General features: G+C 45.3%; 1 protein-coding gene across 2 annotated transcripts in view; it reads left to right on the plus strand.

Annotated features, from left to right (window-relative positions):
* slc6a11b (solute carrier family 6 member 11b) overlaps positions 1-21,765 on the plus strand; it is a 61,305-nt gene that overhangs the window by 16,650 nt on the left and 22,890 nt on the right. For both annotated transcript variants that reach the window (XM_036984279.1, XM_036984278.1), the window contains exons 6-7: positions 3,438-3,570; positions 19,120-19,254. In XM_036984279.1, coding sequence (XP_036840174.1) covers positions 3,438-3,570; positions 19,120-19,254 — 268 coding nt within the window. The remainder of the gene's footprint in view (positions 1-3,437; positions 3,571-19,119; positions 19,255-21,765) is intronic.

Genomic DNA, 21,765 nt, shown 5'->3' on the forward strand with positions numbered 1-21,765 from the left:
ATAGTGCACTACCCATAGGGCCTTGATCAAAAGTTGTGCACTATATAGGGAATAGGGTGTAGTTTGGGGAGACACACAGGCAGCTATTAAGGATACGAAATGCTACTGATATCTCTCTGAACCTGGACAATCGTTGACCGGGCTATAGGAGCGATGCCAAACAGCTAGCTAACGCTCATAGTCATCTACTCTAGGAGCAGGTTGAGTCAAAGTACCGTAGCAAAACCCTGTTTGGTTACCTGGCTTATCACATCACATTCAGAGGTTAGCCTATCCTATGGCTAGCATATTCAGAGGTTAGCCTATCCTATGGTTAGCTTATTCAGAGGTTAGCCTATCCTATGGCTAGCTTATTCAGAGGTTAGCCTATCCTATGGTTAGCTTATTCAGAGGTTAGATTATCCTATGGTTGGCCCATTCAGAGGTTAGCCTATCCTATGGTTGGCCTATTCAGAGGTTGGCCTATCCTATGGTTAGCCTATTCAGAGGTTAGCCTATCCTATGGTTAGCATATTCAGAGGTTAGCCTATCCTATGGTTGGCCTATTCAGAGGTTAGCCTATCCTATGGTTGGCCTATTCAGAGGTTAGCCTATTCAGAGGTTAGCTTATTCAGAGGTTAGCCTATCCTATGGTTAGCCTATTCAGAGGTTAGCCTATCCTATGGTTAGCCTATTCAGAGGTTAGCCTATCCTATGGTCAGCCTATTCAGAGGTTAGCCTATCCTATGGTTAGCCTATTCAGAGGTTAGCCTATTCAGAGGTTAGTCTATCCTATGGTTGGCCTATTCAGAGGTTAGCCTATCCTATGGTTAGCCTATCCTATGGTTAGCCTATTCAGAGGTTAGCCTATCCTATGGTTAGCCTATCCTATGGTTAGCCTATTCAGAGGTTAGCCTATGCTATGGTTAGCGTAGTCAGAGGTTAGCCTATCCCACTGTAGCTCTCCCAGATTGAGCCAGAGTAGGAGTTTGAATCAGCTGGCTAACCAGTTTCCTACACTTTTACAGATGCAGTACCTTCCGTTTATCATCCTGTTGTTGCAGGAATTTTCCTGCGCAGCTGGAAATCAAAACTTGTAGTGTATTCAATAGTTTGTCGTTTCCACTTTAGAATTTCAGACTTGATTTGCCCTTAATGAAAAATGTATCAACCCCCTACAAAACATGTCCATTAATTATAATCCACAATTCACATTCCCTGTTGCTGCAGGTTTATTTATCTGTAAAAACTGGCTCAAATAACGACATGGCATCTGTACTATAATCTGGTGTTCATGGAGAATTGACAACAACTAAGTGTTGTGTAAGTGGCAGTATACTTGTTTCATGCTAATTACAGTATCGAGATGTCACATTTTACAGTATACTAGTTTCATGCTAATTACAGTATCGTCATGTCATATTTTACAGTATACTAGTTTCATTGTCATGTCATATTTTACAGTATAATAGTTTCATGCTAATTACAGTATCGTCATGTCACATTTCAGAAAGTGTTGCTAGTTTTGTGAGGTCAGCATTGTCCGTTCATGGACTCCATGGCAGCCATATTGAAATACAATGAAGTCACTTGGTATTCCCTGTGGATGTCTTTCTGGCCTGGTCCCAAACCTTAAGAGTTGAACCAGGGCTGGTCCCAAATCTGCATGTGATATCTTGCCAACGCGTATGGTCATTGACATACATGACAACTCGGCTATAGATCAGATCTGGGACCAGTGTGGCCCTAATTCAACTCTTAAGGTCATTGTCATGCCAACAGCACTTTAACAGATCTGGGACCAGGCTAGAGCCAGGTCTGGCATTTGATTCTTGTTCAGTCAGGACCCCAGCAGCACTGGAAGACTTATTAGCTGCCACTCCAACCCCAGTGTAGTGAAGGAACGAGACTGGTTTCAACAGTGTTCTGCCCTGGGCCATGGGTTCTCTGAGTACTGGGCCCTGGGTTCTCTGAGTACTGGGCCATGGGTTCTCTGAGTACTGGGCCATGGGTTCTCTGAGTACTGGGCCATGGGTTCTCTGAGTACTGGGCCCTGGGTTCTCTGAGTACTGGGCCATGGGTTCTCTGAGTACTGGGCCCTGGGTTCTCTGAGTTCTGGGCCCTGGGTTCTCTGAGTACTGGGCCATGGGTTCTCTGAGTACTGGGCCCTGGGTTCTCTGAGTACTGGGCCATGGGTTCTCTGAGTACTGGGCCCTGGGTTCTCTGGGTACTGGGCCCTGGGTTCTCTGAGTACTGGGCCCTGGGTTCTCTGAGTACTGGGCCATGGATTCTCTGAGTACTGGGCCCTGGGTTCTCTGGGTACTGGGCCCTGGGTTCCCTGAGTACTGGGCCCTGGGTTCTCTGAGTACTGGGCCCTGGGTTCTCTGAGTACTGGGCCCTGGGTTCTCTGGGTACTGGGCCCTGGGTTCTCTGAGTACTGGGCCCTGGGTTCTCTGGGTACTGGGCCATGGGTTCTCTGGGTACTGGGCCCTGGGTTCTCTGAGTACTGGGCCCTGGGTTCTCTGGGTACTGGGCCCTGGGTTCTCTGTGTTCTCTGGGTACTGGGCCCTGGGTTTTCTGGGTACCGGGGCCTGTGTTCTCTGGATTCTCTGGGTACTGGGCCCTGGGTTCCCTGGGTACTGGGCCCTGGGTTCTCTGGGTTATCTTTGTACTGGACCCTGGGTTCTCTGGATACAAGGCTCTGATTTCTCTGGGTTATCTGGGCACTGGGTTCTCTGTGTACTGGGCCTTGGGTTCTCTGGGTACTGGGCCCTGGGTTCTCTGGGTACTGGGCCCTAGGTTCTCTGGGTACTGGGCCCTGGGTTCCCTGGGTACTGGGCCCTGGGTTCTCTGGGTTCTCTGGGTACTGGACCCTGGGTTCTCTGGATACAAGGCCCTGGATTCTCTGGGTTATCTGGGCACTGGGTTCTCTGGGTACTGGCTCCTGGGCCCTGGGTTCTCTGGGTACTGGGCCCTGGGTTCTCTGGATACAGGGCCCTGGTTTCTCTGGGTTATCTGGGCACTGGGTTTACTGGGCCCTGGGTTCTCTGGGTACTGGGCCCTGGGTTCTCTGGATACAGGGCCCTGGTTTCTCTGGGTTATCTGGGTACTGGGTTCTCTGTGTATGGGCTATGGGTGGGGGAACACATAGATGATCAATGGCCAGGGTTGGCCCCAGATCTGTCCTCTCTCTCTCACTGTAGACACAGACACTCAATCACTCAATCACCTAATTGATAATGCACATGAAATATGTAATGATATGTCAGTATGTCTTGGGCAGGGTTGGGGGTCAATTCCATTTCACAGAAAACCCCAATTGAAATGCAGTTGATACCAACCAATGGTTTAAGATGTCATTTCTAATGTTAAAACAACATTAAAGATACCTTTTTATAGAGATATTTTATTAATTGTGTGTCTTTCCTGATATGTTTTTGTCGTCGTTGCTCAAACAGACGTCGTGTCCTCAAGATCTCCAGTGGGATTGAACACATCGGGAAGCTACGCTGGGAACTGGCTCTGTGTCTGGCTCTGGCTTGGGTCATCTGCTACTTCTGCATATGGAAAGGGCCCAAATCCACCGGAAAGGTAAAACATTTTTTCATTAGCTATAACAGTCGAGCCTTATTGCGGAACATTGCCTTTAGATTTCGATCGAGCGATGAAGAAGATTCTTTCTCGTTACTTCCTGGATACAGTATTGAGTTACGTGGAAGGTTCTGCTACTCTTTGAACAGGGATCTCAGTATTAGACTTCACTCATGGTGACAAGATCACTGCAATATCACTGCAATATCACTGCAATATCACCGCAATATCTTACCTGTTGTGTGAAATGGAAATGTGTGTGTGGAGGGGGGGTTGGTAATGATTTGGGTAATACCTGGTAAGAATAAGAACAGCAGTAAATAACAATGTGGAGGCTATATACAGGGTATTACGGTACAGAGTCAATGTGGAGGCTATATACAGGGTGTTACGGTACAGAGTCAATGTGGAGGCTATATACAGGGTATTACGGTACAGAGTCAATGTGGAGGCTATATACAGGGTGTTACGGTACAGAGTCAATGTGGAGGCTATATACAGGGTATTACGGTACAGAGTCAATGTGGAGGCTATATACAGGGTATTACGGTACAGAGTCAATGTGGAGACTATATACAGGGTGTTACGGTACAGAGTCAATGTGGAGGCTATATACAGGGTATTACGGTACAGAGTCAATGTGGAGGCTATATACAGGGTATTACGGTACAGAGTCAATGTGGAGGCTATATACAGGGTGTTACGGTACAGAGTCAATGTGGAGGCTATATACAGGGTATTACGGTACAGAGTCAATGTGGAGGCTATATACAGGGTGTTACGGTACAGAGTCAATGTGGAGGCTATATACAGGGTATTACGGTACAGAGTCAATGTGGAGGCTATATACAGGGTATTACGGTACAGAGTCAATGTGGAGACTATATACAGGGTGTTACGGTACAGAGTCAATGTGGAGGCTATATACAGGGTATTACGGTACAGAGTCAATGTGGAGGCTATATACAGGGTATTACGGTACAGAGTCAATGTGGAGACTATATACAGGGTGTTACGGTACAGAGTCAATGTGGAGGCTATATACAGGGTGTTACGGTACAGAGTCAATGTGGAGGCTATATACAGGGTGTTACGGTACAGAGTCAATGTGGAGGCTATATACAGGGTATTACGGTACAGAGTCAATGTGGAGACTATATACAGGGTGTTACGGTACAGAGTCAATGTGGAGGCTATATACAGGGTATTACGGTACAGAGTCAATGTGGAGGCTATATACAGGGTGTTACGGTACAGAGTCAATGTGGAGGCTATATACAGGGTGTTACAGTACAGAGTCAATGTGGAGGCTATATACAGGGGGTACCGATACAGAGTCAATGTGGAGGCTATATACAGGGGGGTACCGGTACAGAGTCAATGTGGAGGCTATATACAGGGTGTACCGATACAGAGTCAATGTGGAGGCTATATACAGGGGGTACCGGTACAGAGTCATTGTGGAGGCTATATACAGGGGGTACCGGTACAGAGTCAATGTGGAGGCTATATACAGGGGGTACCGATACAGAGTCAATGTGGAGGCTATATACAGGGGGTACCGGTACAGAGTCAATGTGGAGGCTATATACAGGGGGTACCGGTACAGAGTCAATGTGGAGGCTATATACAGGGGGTACCGATACAGAGTCAATGTGGAGGCTATATACAGGGGGTACCGATACAGAGTCAATGTGGAGGCTATATACAGGGGGTACCGGTACCGAGTCTATGTGGAGGCTATATACAGGGGTACCGGTACAGAGTCAATGTGGAGGCTATATACAGGGGGTACCGGTACAGAGTCAATGTGGAGGCTATATACAGGGGGTACCGGTACAGAGTCAATGTGGAGGCTATATACAGGGGGTACTGGTACAGAGTCAATGTGTAGGCTATATACAGGGTATTACGGCACAGAGTCAATGTGTAGGCTATATACAGGGGGTACCGGTACAGAGTCAATTTGGAGGCTATATACAGGGTGTACCGGTACAGAGTCAATGTGGAGGCTATATACAGGGTGTACCGGTACAGAGTCAATGTGGAGGCTATATACAGGGGGTACCGGTACAGAGTCAATGTGGAGGCTATATACAGGGTGTACCGGTACAGAGTCAATGTGGAGGCTATATACAGGGGGTACCGGTACAGAGTCAATGTGGAGGCTATATACAGGGGGCACTGGTACAGAGTCAATGTGGAGGCTATATACAGGGGATACTGGTACTGAGTCAATGTGGAGGCTATATACAGGGGGTACTGGTACAGAGTCAATGTGGAGGCTATATACAGGGGGTACTGGTACAGAGTCAATGTGGAAACTATATACAGGGGGTACTGACACAGAGTCAATGTGGTGGCTATATACAGGGGGTACTGGTACAGAGTCAATTTGCAGGGGCACAGATGTCGAAGTAATTGAGATAATATATACATGTAGGTGAGTTATTAAAGTGACTATGCATTGATAATAACAGACAGTAGCAGAAGCGTAGGAGGGGGGTGCAATGCAAACAGTCTGGGTAGCCATTTGATTAGATGTTCAGGAGTCTTATGGCTTGGGGGTAGAAGCTGTTTAGAAGCCTCTTGGAACTAGACTTGGCGCTCCGGTACCGCTTGCCTTGCGGTAGCAGAGAGAACAGTCTATGACTAGGGTGGCTGGAGTCTTTGTCAATTATTAGGGCCTTCCTCTGACACCGCCTGGTATAGAGGTCCTGGATGGCAGGAAGCTTGGCCTCAGTGATGTACTGGGCCGTATGCACTACCCTCTGTTAGTGCCTTGCGGTCAGAGGCCGAGCAATTGCCATACCAGGCAGTGATGCAACCCGTAAGGATGCTTTCGATGGTGCAGCTGTAAAACCTTTTGAGGATCTGAGGACCTATGCCAAATCTTTTTATTCTCGTGAGGGGGAATAGGGAGAGGGGGAATTGTCGTGCCCTCTTCACAACTGTCTTGCTGTGCTTGGACCATGTTAGTGGTCTCTGGATGAGTGTTTTCCTGTCTGCTTATTGAGTGTGGTTTTAGTGGAGCATCGGTCTGTGGTGGGATGTAGACCAGCTACGAAAAATACAGATGAAAGCTCCCTAGGTAGATAGTGTGGTCTACAGTTTATCATGAGATACTCTACCTCAGGCAAGCAAAAAACCCTCTCCAAATCAAATCAAATTGTATTGCTCACATATACACATTTTGCAGATATTATTGCGGGTGGAGTGAAATGCTTGTATTCCGTAAAATAATGGAATAAAGAAATATATAAATATTAGATCGAGCCATGCCAGATTGGCATTGACTAAAATACAGTAGAATAGAATACATACAGTATATACATATGAAATGAGTAAAGCCTCCTGCGGTTGAATAGGTGTTGTTTCAGATTGTCAGTGATGTCCATTTAAGATTGTCAGTGATGTGTACGCAGAGGAACTTGAATCTTTCCACCTTCTCCACTGCGTCCCGTGTATGTGGACAGTGGGGTGCTCCCTCTGCTGTTTTCTGAAGTCCACGATCAGCTCCTTCACTTTGTTGACGTTGAGGCACCTCCTCCCTGTAGGCTGTCTCGTCATTGTTGGGAATCAGGCCTACTACTGTTGTTTCGTCTGGAAACTTGATGATTGAGTTGGAGGTGTGCGTGGCCACGCCGTCTTGGGTGGACAGAGAGTACAGGAGGGGGCTGAGCACGCACCCTTGTGGGGCCCATGTGTTGAGGATCAGCAAAGTGGAGGTGTTGATTTCTACCTTCTCCACCTGGGGGGCGGCCCATCAGGATGTCCAGGACCCAGTTGCACAGGGCGAGACCCTGGCCCCGAGCTTAAGGATGAGCTTGGAGGGTACTATGGTGTTAAATGCTGAGCTGTAGTCGATGAACAGCTTTCTTACATAAGTATTTCTCTTGTCTAGATGGAGTAGGGCAGTGTGCAGTGTGATGGCGATTGAATTATCTGTGGATCTATTGGGGCGGTAAGCAAATTGAAGTGAGTCTATGGTGTCAGGTAAGGTAGAGGTGATCCTTAACTAGTCTTTCTTGGGAACAGGAACAAGGGTGGACACCTTGAATTAAGTGGGGACAACAGACTGGGATAGGGAGAGATTGAATATGTCCATAAACACTCCAGCCAGCTGGTCTGCGCATGCTCTGAGGACGCGGCTTGGGATGCTGTCTGGGCCGGCAGCCTAGCGAGGGTTAATACGCTTCAATGTCTTACTCACGTCTGCCAGGGAGAACGAGAGCCCACAGTCCTTGGGAGCTGCGTCGGTGGCACTGTGTTATCCTCAATGCATGCGAAGAAGGTGTTTATCTTGTCCGGAAGCAAGACTTCTGTGTCCGCCTTGTCCCATTCCGTCCCCCTCTCCGTGCCCCTCTCTCCCTGTCCCCCTCTCCGTGCTTTGTCCCCCTTCTCCTTTCCCCTCTCTGTGCCTCTCCCTCCCTGTCCCCCTCTATCCCACCTCCCTGTCCCCCTCTCCGTGCCTTGTCCCATTCCGTCCCCCTGTCCAAGTTCCCTATCCCCCTCTCTGTGCTTCTCTCTCCCTGTCCCCCTCTCCGTGCTTTGTCCCCCTTCTCCTTCCCCCTCTCTGTGCCTCTCTCTCCCTGTCCCCCTCTATCCCACCTCCCTGCCCCCCTCTCCGTGCCTCTCTCTCCCTGTCCCTCTCTCCAACCTCCCTGTCCCCTCTCTGTGCCCCTCTCTCCCTGTCCCCCTTTCCGTTCTTTGAGCCTCTACCCAGTCCCTTCCATTCTCCCTGCAGTCTTTAAGAAAGTAGAACAGATTCAATGAACCAGAATGAGAAGGGGAGGAGAGAAAGAGAAATGAAGAGAGATGTGGAAAAATGAATGGGCTCACATTGTACAGGAGAAAAGAGGACTCGGCAGCGAAGGAGGCCTATATCTCCTGAAGTGTCTTTTGTCCCAACGTGAAGTAAGCCGAAAGAATGCTCCTTCATAGCCCGGGTCTTTAGGGAACAGTCCAAGATTGATTTCTGCTTTCACTGAGAGGAAAGTAGAGCGTTCATGAGGGGCATGCAGAGTTCCTTCTCCTAGCCTCACTCTCATTTTTTTCTCTCCTCCTCTCTCTCTCTCTCCCCTCATCCTCTCTCTCTCCCCCCTCATCCTCTCTCTCTCTCACCTACTCACTTCTCTCTCTCACTCTGTAGATGTACAGTGAGCTGTCTGCTGTGGTTAGATGTACAGTGAGCTCCAAAACTATTGGGACAGTGACATTTGTTGTCGTTGTTTGGGCTCTCTGTACTCCAGCACTTTAGATTTTAAATGATACAATGACTACGAGGTCAAAGTGCAGACTGTCAGCTTTAATCCGAGGGTATTAGCATCCATATCGAGTGAACCGTTTAGAAATTACAGCCCTTTTTGTACATAGTCCCCCCCCCACCCCATTTTAGGGGTTCCTAAAGTATTGAGACAAATTCACTTATATGTGTATTAACGTAGTAAAAAGTGAAGTATTTGGTTCCATATTCATAGCATGCAATGATTACATCAAGATTGTGTTCCAGATTATTTTGTGCCCAATAGAATTGAAATTAATGGTATATAATGGTATATAATGGTATATCATGGTATATCATGGTATATCATGGTATATCATGGTATATCATGGTATATAATGGTATATCATGGTATATCATGGTATATAATGGTATATCATGGTATATCATGGTATATCATGGTATATCATATACGTACGTATATACTGTACTCTATATCATCGACTGTATCCTTATGTAATACATGTATCAGTAGACACTTTAACTATGCCACTTTGTTTACATACTCATCTCATATGTATATACTGTACTCAATACCATCTACTGTATCTTGCCTATGCCGCTCTGTACCATCACTCATTCATATATCTTTATGTACATATTCTTTATCCCCTTACACTTGTGTATATAAGGTAGTAGTTTTGGAATTGTTAGCTAGATTACTTGTTGGTTATTACTGCATTGTCGGAACTAGAAGCACAAGCATTTCGCTACACTCGCATTGATTTGATTTAATGGTATATAATGGTATATAATGTATTGTGTCATTTTGGAGTCACTTTTATTATAATATATAATATGTTTTCTAAATTAATGTGGATGTGGATAATCCTGAATAATGAGTGATGATGCACAAATATCATACCTCCAAGTTCACGTTTTACAACAAAAATATTTTTAGGGGAGGGGGATATTATTTTTGACCTGCTCAGTCATGTGCTGGGGTGGTGTGATGGCAGTGGGTTTGAGATGTGATCATTTTTATTAGACTAGGGGCTTTTCTTTCTCTCACACTCCCTTCTTCTGCAAATAGTGTTTTTTAAACTTGACTATGGGGGGGTGGGTTCAGATAATATGCTGCGAAGAAGCAAGTTTTATTCCGTTGAGTCTCATATATGATTGACATGAGAACTACAACAGGAATTATGTAACTCTATTCAACATGGCTGAATGACAAGTCTGGCGGTCACACTCACTGATGTAGCTAGTCGGGTGAGAGGAGTTGGTGACTGGGTGCCAAGCGTTGTGGGGAACACTGAAGGGGTTAAGGAATGATGTGTGTCTGTGCCAAGACGGCAGGACTCTGCTCTAAAGAACCTAATTGAGACACTAATTCTCTCAAGGATGGAGGGAGGGAGGGAGGGAGGGAGGGAGGGAGGGAGGGAGGGAGGGAGGGAGGGAGGAGGCTGGTGCTCCGAGCCAGCGAGCGGTTAAGAGATGGAGGGATGTAGAGATAGAGTGATGGGGGGAACGAGGGAAGAGGCTGGAGCTAGAGGGATTGAAGGATTATGAAATATAGTGGTGGAAAAATCACTCAGCATCTTCCCTCTCCAACGCACAGAGGAAGAGGAAAGAGATACAAATAGAATACTTAGAGCCGTGCTGGGGTTATGGATGACAACATGATGCTCAGTGTCTGGATCAGAAGCTGTCCTCTACACAAATAGGGAGGGGAGTTGACTCTCTCTCTCTCTCTCTCTCTCACTTTCTCTCTCTTCCCTCCTTAAATCCCCCTGTATCTCCCCTCTGTCTCTTTCTCTCTCTCAATTCAACTTAAATTTAAGGGCTTTATTGGCATGGGAAACATATGTTTACATTGCCAAAGCAAATGTAATAGATAATAATTTAAAAAAAAGGTGAAATAAACAATAACAAAATTAACAGTAAACATTACACTCACAGAAGTTCCAAAAGGATAAAGACAGTACAAAAGGGAAAATAAATAAGCATAAAAATGGGTTGAATTTACAATGGTGTTTGTTCTTCACTGGTTGCCCTTTTCTTGTGGCAACAGGTGACAAATCTTGCTGCTGTGATGACACACTGTGGTATTTCTCCCAGTAGATATGGGAGTTTATCAAATTTGGGTTTGTTTTCGAAACCTTTCTGTGTAATCTCAGGGAAAGTGTTGTCTCTAATATGGTCAAACATTTGTCAGGAGGTTAGGAAGTGCAGCTCAGTCTCCACCTCATTTTGTGGGCAGTGAGCACATAGCCTGTCTTCTCTTGAGAGCCATGTCTGCCTACGGCGGCCTTTCTCAATAGCAAGGCTATTCTCACTAAGTCTGTACATAGTCAAAGCTTTCCTTAAGTTTGGGTCAGTCACAGTGGTCAGGTATTCTGCCACTGTGTACTCTATGTTTAGGGCCAAATAGCATTCTAGTTTGCTCTGTTTTTTTGTTAATTATTTCCAATGTGTCAAGTAATTATCTTTTTGTTTTCTCATGATATGGTTGGGTTGTTGTGCTGCTTTCCTGAACCTTGTGACCAAGTTGGTCCTGGGGCTCTGTTCACAAACACAAACAGAACCTTGTGGAAGGTTTTGCTTCCTTTTCAGGTGTTTTTAGGTGTTTTTTTGGATTTTGATAATTAGCAGGTACTGGCTTAATTCTGCTCTGCATTATTTGGTGTTTTACGTTGTACACTGAGGATATTTTTTTTGTCCCAACTTTTAACTGGTACAGATTATGTTTAATAATATGGTGTTAAATTTAATTTAATAAAAAATTTGTCAAGAAGAAGTTACAGGTCTGTGAGAGCCAGAAATCTTGCTTGTTTGTAGGTGACCAAATACTTATTTTCCACCATAATTTGCAAATAATTTCATAAAAATCCTAAAAAGTGATGATTTTCTGGATTTTTTTCTCTCATTTTGTCTGTTATAGTTGAAGTGTACCTATGTTGAAAATTACAGGCCTCTCTCATCTTTTTGTAAGTGGGAGAACTTGCACAATTGGTGGCTGACTAAATACTCCCCCCCCCCCCCCCCCCCACACTGTATATATACAGTACATCTATGTGTGAATGATCCTTAAAACAATTCCATATAGCTTAATAGAACCCTCCACCTCCCGCGGCTTAGACTGGGTTAAAACAGTTACATTTTAAAGACCAGGGAGGTTTTCCATTACCTCGCAAATAATAATAAATAATAATAATAATAATACGCAAATACCTATTGGTAGATGGGTTAAAAAATATATATATATATATTGAATATCCCTTTGAGCATGGTGAAGCTATTAATTACACTTTGGAAGGTGTATCAATACACCCACTCCCTACAAAGATGCAGGCGTCCGTCCTAACTCAGTTGCCGGAGAGAAAGGAAACTGTTTAGGGATTTCACCAATGGTGACTTTAAAACAGTTAGAGTTTAATGGCTGTGAGAGGAAAAAACAACATTGTCCACAATAATAACCTAATTGACAATGTGAAAAGAAGGAAGCCTGTACAGAATAAATATATGACAAAATGTGCATCCTGTTTGCAACAAGGCACTAAAGTAATACTGCAAAAAAAAAGTATTAAATTGAATTGAAGACTCAGAACAATGTGGACTGCAATTGAGTTAAAAAAATTAGCAAAGATATTTCTACATTTTGTAATTTTGTTCCTGTAAGCCATTTAACAACTATAACGGACTAACATTGTAATTGGAGTTGGCAATACATACAGTGGCTTGGCATTTTTTGGGGGGGTTTACATTTACACAACATGCCTACCACTTTGAAGATGCAACATATTTTTTATCGTGAAACAAACAAGAAATAAGAAAGAAAAAAAATAAAACTTGAAGGTAGCCTAGTGTTTAGCACGTTGGGCCAGTAACCGAAAGGTTGCTGCATTGAATCTCCGAGCTGACAAGGTAAAAATCTGTCGTTCTGCCCCTGAACAAGTCAGTTAACCCACTGATCCTAGGTGTCACTAAAAATAAGAATTTGCCTAGTTAAATAAAGATAACATTCACCCCCCCCCCCCCCAAAAAAAAGTGAATACTTTGTAGAGAAACCTTTTACAGCTCCAAATCTCTCTATAACCTTGGCACATCTGGCCACTGGGATTTTTGCAAAACTGTTCCAGCTCCTACAAGTTGGATGGGTTCCACTGATGTGCAGCAATTTTAAGTCACACTACAGATTCTCAATTGGATTGAGGTCTGGGCTTTGACTAGGCCATTCCAAGACATTTAAATGTTTCCCCTTAAAACACCTGAGTGTTGCTTAATGCAACACTCGAACGGCAGGGTAGCCTAGTGGTTAGAGCGTTGGACTAGTAACCGGAAGGTTGCAAGTTCAAATCCCCGAGCTGACATGGTACAAATCTGTTGTTCTGCCCCTGAACAGGCAGTTAACCCACTGTTCCTAGGCCGTCATTGAAAATAAGAATTTGTTCTTAACTGACTGGTAAGTAAAAAAAAAAAAATTGTTATGCGTAGGGCCATTGACCTGCTGGAAGGTGAACCTCTGTCCCAGTCTCATATATCTGAGACTCCAACAGGTTTCCCCTTCATTTAGCACCATTCTTTCAATTCAATTCTGACCAGTTTCCTGCCGATGAAAAACATGGTCCCTGCAGTCCCTGCCGATGGAAAACATGGTCCCTGCAGTCCCTGCCGATGAAAAATATGGTCCCTGCAGTCCCTGCCGATGGAAAACATGGTCCCTGCAGTCCCTGCCGATGGAAAACATGGTCCCTGCAGTCCCTGCCGATGGAAAACATGGTCCCTGCAGTCCCTGCCGATGAAAAACATGTTGTTCTCGTAGGTGATGTAGTGTGTTGGGTTTGCCCTTGATGGCCAAAAAGCTCAATTTTAGTCTCATCTGACCAGAGTACCTTCTTCCATATGTTTGGGGAGTCTCCCACATGCCTTTTGGTGAACACCAAACGTGATTGCTTATTCTTTTCTTTAAGCAATGGCATTTTTCTGGCCACTCTTCCATAAAGCCCAGCTCTGTGAAGTGTACGGCTTAAAGTGGTCCTATGGACAGACACTCCAATCTCCAATGTGGAGCTTTGCAGCTCCTTCAGGGTTATTTATTTGTTCTCTTTGTTGCCTCTCTGATTAATGCCCTCCTTGCTTGGTCCGTGAGTTTTGGTGGGCGGCCCTCTCTTGGCAGGTTTGTTGTGATGCCATATTCTTTCAATTTTTTTTATGGATTTAATGGTGCTCAGTGGGATGTTCAAAGTTTCTGATATTTTTATTATAACTCAACCCTGATCTGTACTTCTCCACAACTTTGTCCCTGACCTGTTTGGAGAGCTCCTTGGTCTTCATGGTGCCGCTTGCTTGGTGGTGTTGCAGACTCTGAGGACTTTCAGAACAAGTGTGTATATACTGAGATCAGGTGACAGATCATGTGACACCTAGATTGCACACAGGTGGACTTAATTTACCTAATTATGTGACTTCTGAAGGTAAGGTAGGGGCTTCATAGCAAAGGGGGTGAAAACATATGCACGCACCACTTTTCCATTATAAAAAATAAATAACATTGAAACAAGTTTTTTTTATTTATTTCACTTCACCAATTTTGACTATTTTGTGTGTATGTCCATCACAGGAAATCCAAATAAAAATCCATTTAAATTACAGGTTGTAGTGCAACAAAATAAGATAAACGCCATAGAGGATAAAAACTTTTGCAAGGTACTGTAAAAGACCTTAAATACACAACTTGAAGTAAACACGTATTTGGCCATGGAGCACGTTCTGATTGGCCAGTGAGGGACCAAGCCGCGACACACCCACAACTTGAAGTAAACACGTATTTGGCCGTGGAGCACGTTCTGATTGGCCAGTGAGGGGCCAAGCCGCGACACACCCACAACTTGAAGTAAACACGTATTTGGCCGTGGAGCACGTTCTGATTGGCCAGTGAGGGGCCAAGCCGCGACACACCCACAACTTGAAGTAAACACGTATTTGGCCGTGGAGCACGTTCTGATTGGCCAGTGAGGGGCCAAGCCGCGACACACCCACAACTTGAAGTAAACACGTATTTGGCCGTGGAGCACGTTCCGATTGGCCAGTGAGGGGCACACCCACAACTTGTTCATTCATCAGAACTCAGCCCTTTCTAGCCAAAGCCAGCAAGTGCTCTGATAATTGTGATAGTGAAATTTCCTCAGCCCTCTTCCCTCCCCAGCCCTGTGGCCCAGTCTCTGGTCCTGTTCCCTCCCCAGCCCTGTGACCCAGACTCTGGCCCTGTTCCCTCCCCAGGCCTGTGACCCAGTCTCTGGTCCTGTTCCCTCCCCAGCCCTGTGACCAAGTCTCTGGCCCTGTTCCCTCCCCAGCCCTGTGACCCAGTCTCTGGTCCTGTTCCCTCCTCAGCCCTGTTCCCTCCTCAGCCCTGTGACCCAGTCTCTGGTCCTGTTCCCTCCCCAGCCCTGTTCCCTCCCCAGCCCTGTGACCCAGTCTCTGGTCCTGTTCCTTCCCCAGCCCTGTGACCCAGTCTCTGGTCCTGTTCCCTCCCCAGCCCTGTGACCCAGACTCTGGTCCTGTTCCCTCCCCAGCCCTGTGACCCAGTCTATGGTCCTGTTCCTTCCCCAGCCCTGTGACCCAGTCTTTGGTCCTGTTCCCTCCCCAGCCCTGTTCTCTCCCCAGCCCTGTTCCCTCCCCAGCCCTGTGACCCAGTCTCTGGTCCTGTTCCCTCCCCAGCCCTGTGACCCAGTCTCTGGCCCTGTTCCCTCCTCAGCCCTGTTCCCTCCCCAGCCCTGTTCCCTCCCCAGTCCTGTTCCCTCCCCAGCCCTGTGACCCAGTCTCTGGTCCTGTTCCCTCCTCAGCCCTGTGACCCAGTCTCTGGTCCTGTTCCCTCCTCAGCCCTGTGACCCAGTCTCTGGTCCTGTTCCCTCCCCAGCCCTGTTACCCAGCTTCTTGCAGGTCTGGGAGGAGAGGAGAGGAAAGGAGAGGAGAGGGAAGGGAGGGGGATCCCAGCTGAGGCAGTGTGGGAAAATGATCTGGCTCGGGCATGTGCACACCCAATTACCCACAACCCCCCGGCAGGTGACCCAGGTCACTGGACTGTATAGTGAAACAGCAGTCGCCCGTATGAATGGACTGGCTGGCGGACTGCTTTGTGGAGTAACAGACTTGTTGTGTCCACTTGGGCTACTTGCTTCAAAAGGTGGTTTGTGCTTGTTGATTGACCAATCACAGCTATTCACTGAATTCCCAATGAAACGACATTGACAACAGATATGGGATTGAATCCCCAGAACATCCCAGGTCTGCATGCAGATGATATTCATTTAGGTGGTGTTTGGGATTTATGCCTTCCCCTATAGAGTATGTCATATATAGATGGTACAGAGTCTTCAGAGAGATTCAAACCCGTTGATTTATTCCACATTTGTTGTTGTGTTACAGCTTGAATTCACAATGGATTAAATATATATTTTCTCTCGCCCATCTACGCACCTCATAATTATAGAGCGAGAACATGTTTTTAGACATTTTTGCAAATGTATTGGAAATTAAATACAGAAATATCTCATTTACGTAAGTATTCACATCCCTGAGTTAATACATTGTAGAAGCACATTTGTTAGCAATTGCAGCTGTGAGTCTTTCTGGGTAAATCTCTTAAGATCTTTCCACACCTAGATTGTGCAACATTTGTCCATTATAATTTTCAAGTAGATTTAAGTCACTCGGCCACTCAGGAACATTCACTGTCTTCTTAGCAAGCAACTCCAGTGTGGATTTGGCCTTGTGTTTTAGGTTATTGTCCTGCTGAAAGGTGACTTCATCTCCCAGTGTCTGTTGGAAAGCAGAATGAACCAGGGTTTCCTCTAGGGTTTTGACTGTGCTTAGCTGCATTCCATTTTTTCCCCCTGAAAAACTTCCAAGTCCTTAACGATTACAAGCATACCCATAACATGATGCAACCACCACTACGCTTGAAAATATGGAGAGTGGTACTCAGTAATGTGTTATATTGGATTTACCCCAAACATAACACTTTGTATTCAAGACAAAAAGTGAATTTTGCAGTATTACTTTATTGCAGGGCTTTCCGACCCTGTTCCTGGAGAGATACCCTCCTATAGGTTAACTCCAACCCTGTTCCTGGAGAGATACCCTCCTGTAGGTTAACTCCAACCCTGTTCCTGAAGAGCTACCCTCCTGTAGGTTAACTCCAACCCTGTTCCTGGAGAGATACCCTCCTGTAGGTTAACTCCAACCCTGTTCCTGGAGAGATACCCTCCTGTAGGTTAACTCCAACCCTGTTCCTGGAGAGCTACCCTCCTGTAGGTTAACTCCGACCCTGTTCCTGAAGAGCTACCCTCCTGTAGGTTAACTCCAACCCTGTTCCTGGAGAGATACCCTCCTGTAGGTTAACTCCAACCCTGTTCCTGGAGAGATACCCTCCTGTAGGTTTTAACTCCAACCCTGTTCCTGGAGAGATACCCTCCTGTAGGTTAACTCCAACCCTGTTCCTGGAGAGCTACCCTCCTGTAGGTTAACTCCAACCCTGTTCCTGGAGAGATACCCTCCTGTAGGTTTTAACTCCAACCCTGTTCCTGGAGAGATACCCTCCTATAGGTTAACTCCGACCCTGTTCCTGGAGAGATACCCTCCTGTAGGTTTTAACTCCAACCCTGTTCCTGGAGAGATACCCTCCTGTAGGTTTTAACTCCAAGCCTGTTCCTGGAGAGATACCCTCCTGTAGGTTTTAACTCCAACCCTGTTCCTGGAGAGATACCCTCCTATAGGTTAACTCCGACCCTGTTCCTGGAGAGATACCCTCCTGTAGGTTAACTCCAACCCTGTTCCTGGAGAGCTACCCTCCTGTAGGTTAACTCCAACCCTGTTCCTGGAGAGAAACCCTCCTGTAGGTTTTAACTCCAACCCTGTTCCTGGAGAGAGGTACCCTCCTGTAGGTTTTACAGAGATGAGGTAGTCATTCAGAAATCATGTTAAACACTATTATTGCACACAGAGTGAGTCCATACCACTTATTATGTGACTTGTTAAGCACATGTTTACTCCTGAACTGATTTAGGCTTGACATAACTAAAAGGGGTTGAATACTTATTGACTCAAAACATTTTAGCTTTGCATTATTTATTATTTTGTTAACATTTTGAAAACCATAATTCCACTTTGACATTATATATATTTTTTAAATCCAATTTAAATTCAGGTTGTGACACAACAAAATGTGGAAAAACTCAAGGGATGTGAATACTTCCTGAAGGCATTGTAGATACAGTATGATATGTTGTTCTGTCTATCTATAGGTGGTGTACTGTATGCAACCTACAGATGATATCTGATATGTTCCTATGTGACTGATACCTATAGATGATATCTGATATGTTCCTACGTGACTGATACCTTTAGATGATATCTGATATGTTCCTACGTGACTGATACCTATAGATGATATCTGATATGTTCCTACGTGACTGATACCTTTAGATGATATCTGATATGTTCCTACGTGACTGATACCTATAGATGATATCTGATATGTTCCTACGTGACTGATACCTAAAGATGATATCTGATATGTTCCTACGTGACTGATACCTAAAGATGATATCTGATATGTTCCTACGTGACTGATACCTTTAGATGATATCTGATATGTTCCTACGTGACTGATACCTATAGATGATATCTGATATGTTCCTATGTGACTGATACCTATAGATGATATGTCATATGTTCCTATGTGACTGATACCTATAGATGATATCTGATATGTTCCTATGTGACTGATACCTAAAGATGATATCTGATATGTTCCTACGTGACTGATATCTATAGATGATATCTGATATGTTCCTTCGTGACTGATACCTATAGATGATATCTGATATGTTCCTACGTGACTGATACCTATAGATGATATGTCATATGTTCCTATGTGACTGATACCTTTAGATGATATCTGATATGTTCCTATGTGACTGATACCTATAGATAATATGTGATATGTTTGTATGTGACTGCTACCTTCCCCTATAGATTATATTATATAATATGATATGTTGTTGTTGTGGTTCTGTCCATCTATAGGTGGTGTACTTAACTGTTACCTTCCCCTATAGATTATAATATGTAATATGATATGTTGTTGTTGTGGTTCTGTCCATCTATAACTGTTACCTTCCCCTATAGATTATAATATGTAATATGATATGTTGATGTTGTGGTTCTGTCCATCTATAGGTGGTGTATGTGACTGTTACCTTCCCCTATAGATTATATTATATAATATGATACGTTGTTGTTGTTGTTGTGTCCATCTATAGGTGGTGTATGTGACTGCTACCTTCCCCTATGTCATGCTGTTGGTCCTGCTGATCCGAGGGGTGACTCTGCCGGGGGCGTGGGAAGGAATCAAGTTCTACCTGTACCCTGACATCTCCCGCCTCTCAGACCCTCAGGTAGGTACCGTCGCTCGATCCAACATGGCCTCCCGGTCGCCTTCTCTCTCAGCCACGAGCAGTTAGTGTCTCAGCAACTGTCACCTTCGATCCAACATGGCCTCCCGGTCGCCTTCTCTCTAAGCCGTTAGCAGTTAGTGTCTCAGCAACTGTCACCTTCGATCCAACATGGCATCCCTGTCGCCTTCTCTCTCAGCCACGAGCAGTTAGTGTCTCAGCAACTGTCACCTTCGATCCAACATGGCCTCCCGGTCGCCTTCTCTCTCAGCCACGAGCAGTTAGTGTCTCAGCAACTGTCACCTTCGATCCAACATGGCCTCCCGGTCGCCTTCTCTCTAAGCCACAAGCAGTTAGTGTCTCAGCAACTGTCACCTTCGATCCAACATGGCATCCCTGTCGCCTTCTCCCCATATAAACCTATAACCCTATACCCCTACAACCCTATAAACCTATACCCCTATATCCCTACAACCCTATAACCCTATACCGCTACAACCCTACACCCCCATACCCCTATAACCCTATACCCCTACAACCCTATAAACCTATACCCCTATACCCCTACAAACCTATAACCCCCATACCCCTACAACCCTACACCCCCATACCCCTATAACCCTATACCCCTACAACCCTATAAACCTATACCCCTATACCCCTACAAACCTATAACCCCCATACCCCTACAACCCTATACCCCTATATCCCAATATCCTTATACCCTTATAACCCTACCTCCCTACCTCCCTACCTCCCTATACCCCTATACCCCTACAAACCTATAACCCCCATACCCCTACAACCCTATACCCCTATATCCCAATATCCTTATACCCTTACAACCCTACCTCCCTATACCCCTACCTCCCTTACCTCCCTACCTCCCTACCTCCCTACCTCCCTATACCCTTATAACCCTACCTCCCTACCTCCCTACCTCCCTACCTCCCTATACCCCTATACCCCTACAACCCTACAACCCTACCTCCCTACCTCCCTACCTCCCTATACCCCTACAACCCTACCTCCCTACCTCCCTACCTCCCTACCTCCCTATACCCCGATAACACTATTCACACAGGACTAGTATTACTATAGAACGTCGGGTATGTAAATATTACCCCAGCATGCCAGTTAGTGCAGTGGACGATTCGGTTGAGATTAGTTTTACCAATCTGCCCGTGTACTCATTTTTTCCCCCCTCATTCACAGTTGACCGTTATGAAGCCTGGAGTCTCTTCTCGGCGTGAAGATAGTTCACATGTCTAGGGACAGTCTCATAGTGAGCTAATGGCCTTCAGTTCACATGTCTAGGGACAGTCTAATAGTGACCTAATGACCTTCAGTACACATGTCTAGGGACAGTCTAATATTGATCTAATGACCTTCAGTTCACATGTCTAGGGACAGTCTAATAGTGACCTAATGACCTTCAGTTCACATGTCTAGGGACAGTCTAATATTGATCTAATGACCTTCAGTTCACATGTCTAGGGACAGTCTAATAGTGACCTAATGACCTTCAGTTCACATGTCTAGGGACAGTCTAATAGTGACCTATTGACCTTCAGTTCAGAGAAAGTCAAAATAACAATGCATATTAACAAGAACCATGGACTTTTAACCTACAGACATTTAATTACCTGACGGATTTGGCAAGTTATCAATTCATTGGCACAATATTGTCCACTTCTTTGTCTTTTAAAAGTACTTCACTGGGAAAGTTGATATGTGACAAAACCGATCATTCATCTGTAGGCTACGAACATAGCACTTCAGTTCTGACCCAAACTGGGCCCAGTACCTTTTAAACTCTGTAATATAACACAGGGATGACGATTCACACGGGACAAGTATTATCAGAGGACATAGGAGTTTTCAGAATAAAAAATAAAAAATGTTTTTAGGGCTGGGATAATAAAAATTACTGACATGGCAGATTCGGAAGGGACCAAAATTACGAACGTGGTGATTTGTGTCCGTGCACACAATTACATTAGCTGAGCTCCCCCAGTAAAACATGTCTGTACCCCCTATACCCTATACCCCTATACCCTATATCCCTATATCCCTATATCCCTATACCCCTATACCCCTATACCCTATACCCCTATATCCCTATACCCCTATATCCCTATACCCCTATACCCTATACCCCTATAACATATACCCCTATACCCTTATACCCCTATAGCCCTATAGCCCTATATCCCTATACCCCTATACCCCAAACCCCCATAGCCCTATAGCCCTATACTCCTATACCCCTATACCCTATACCTCTATAACATATACCCCTATACCCCTATAACATATACCCCTATACCCCTATACCCCTATGTGTATGTACTGTATGTAGAAAGGAGTGATATGCAGGGAAAAGGGTTCCATTCAGGACTCTCAGAGCGGTGACAGCAGTGGTAGCTAGCTGCCAGGAAGCACAGATGGTGTAGTGGTGGGGTGTTGACTATAGGAGGTAGAGGTGTAGTGGTGGGGTGTTGACTATAGGAG

Source organism: Oncorhynchus mykiss, chromosome 7 (assembly GCF_013265735.2).
Source record: "Oncorhynchus mykiss isolate Arlee chromosome 7, USDA_OmykA_1.1, whole genome shotgun sequence".
Taxonomy (NCBI): domain Eukaryota; kingdom Metazoa; phylum Chordata; class Actinopteri; order Salmoniformes; family Salmonidae; genus Oncorhynchus; species Oncorhynchus mykiss.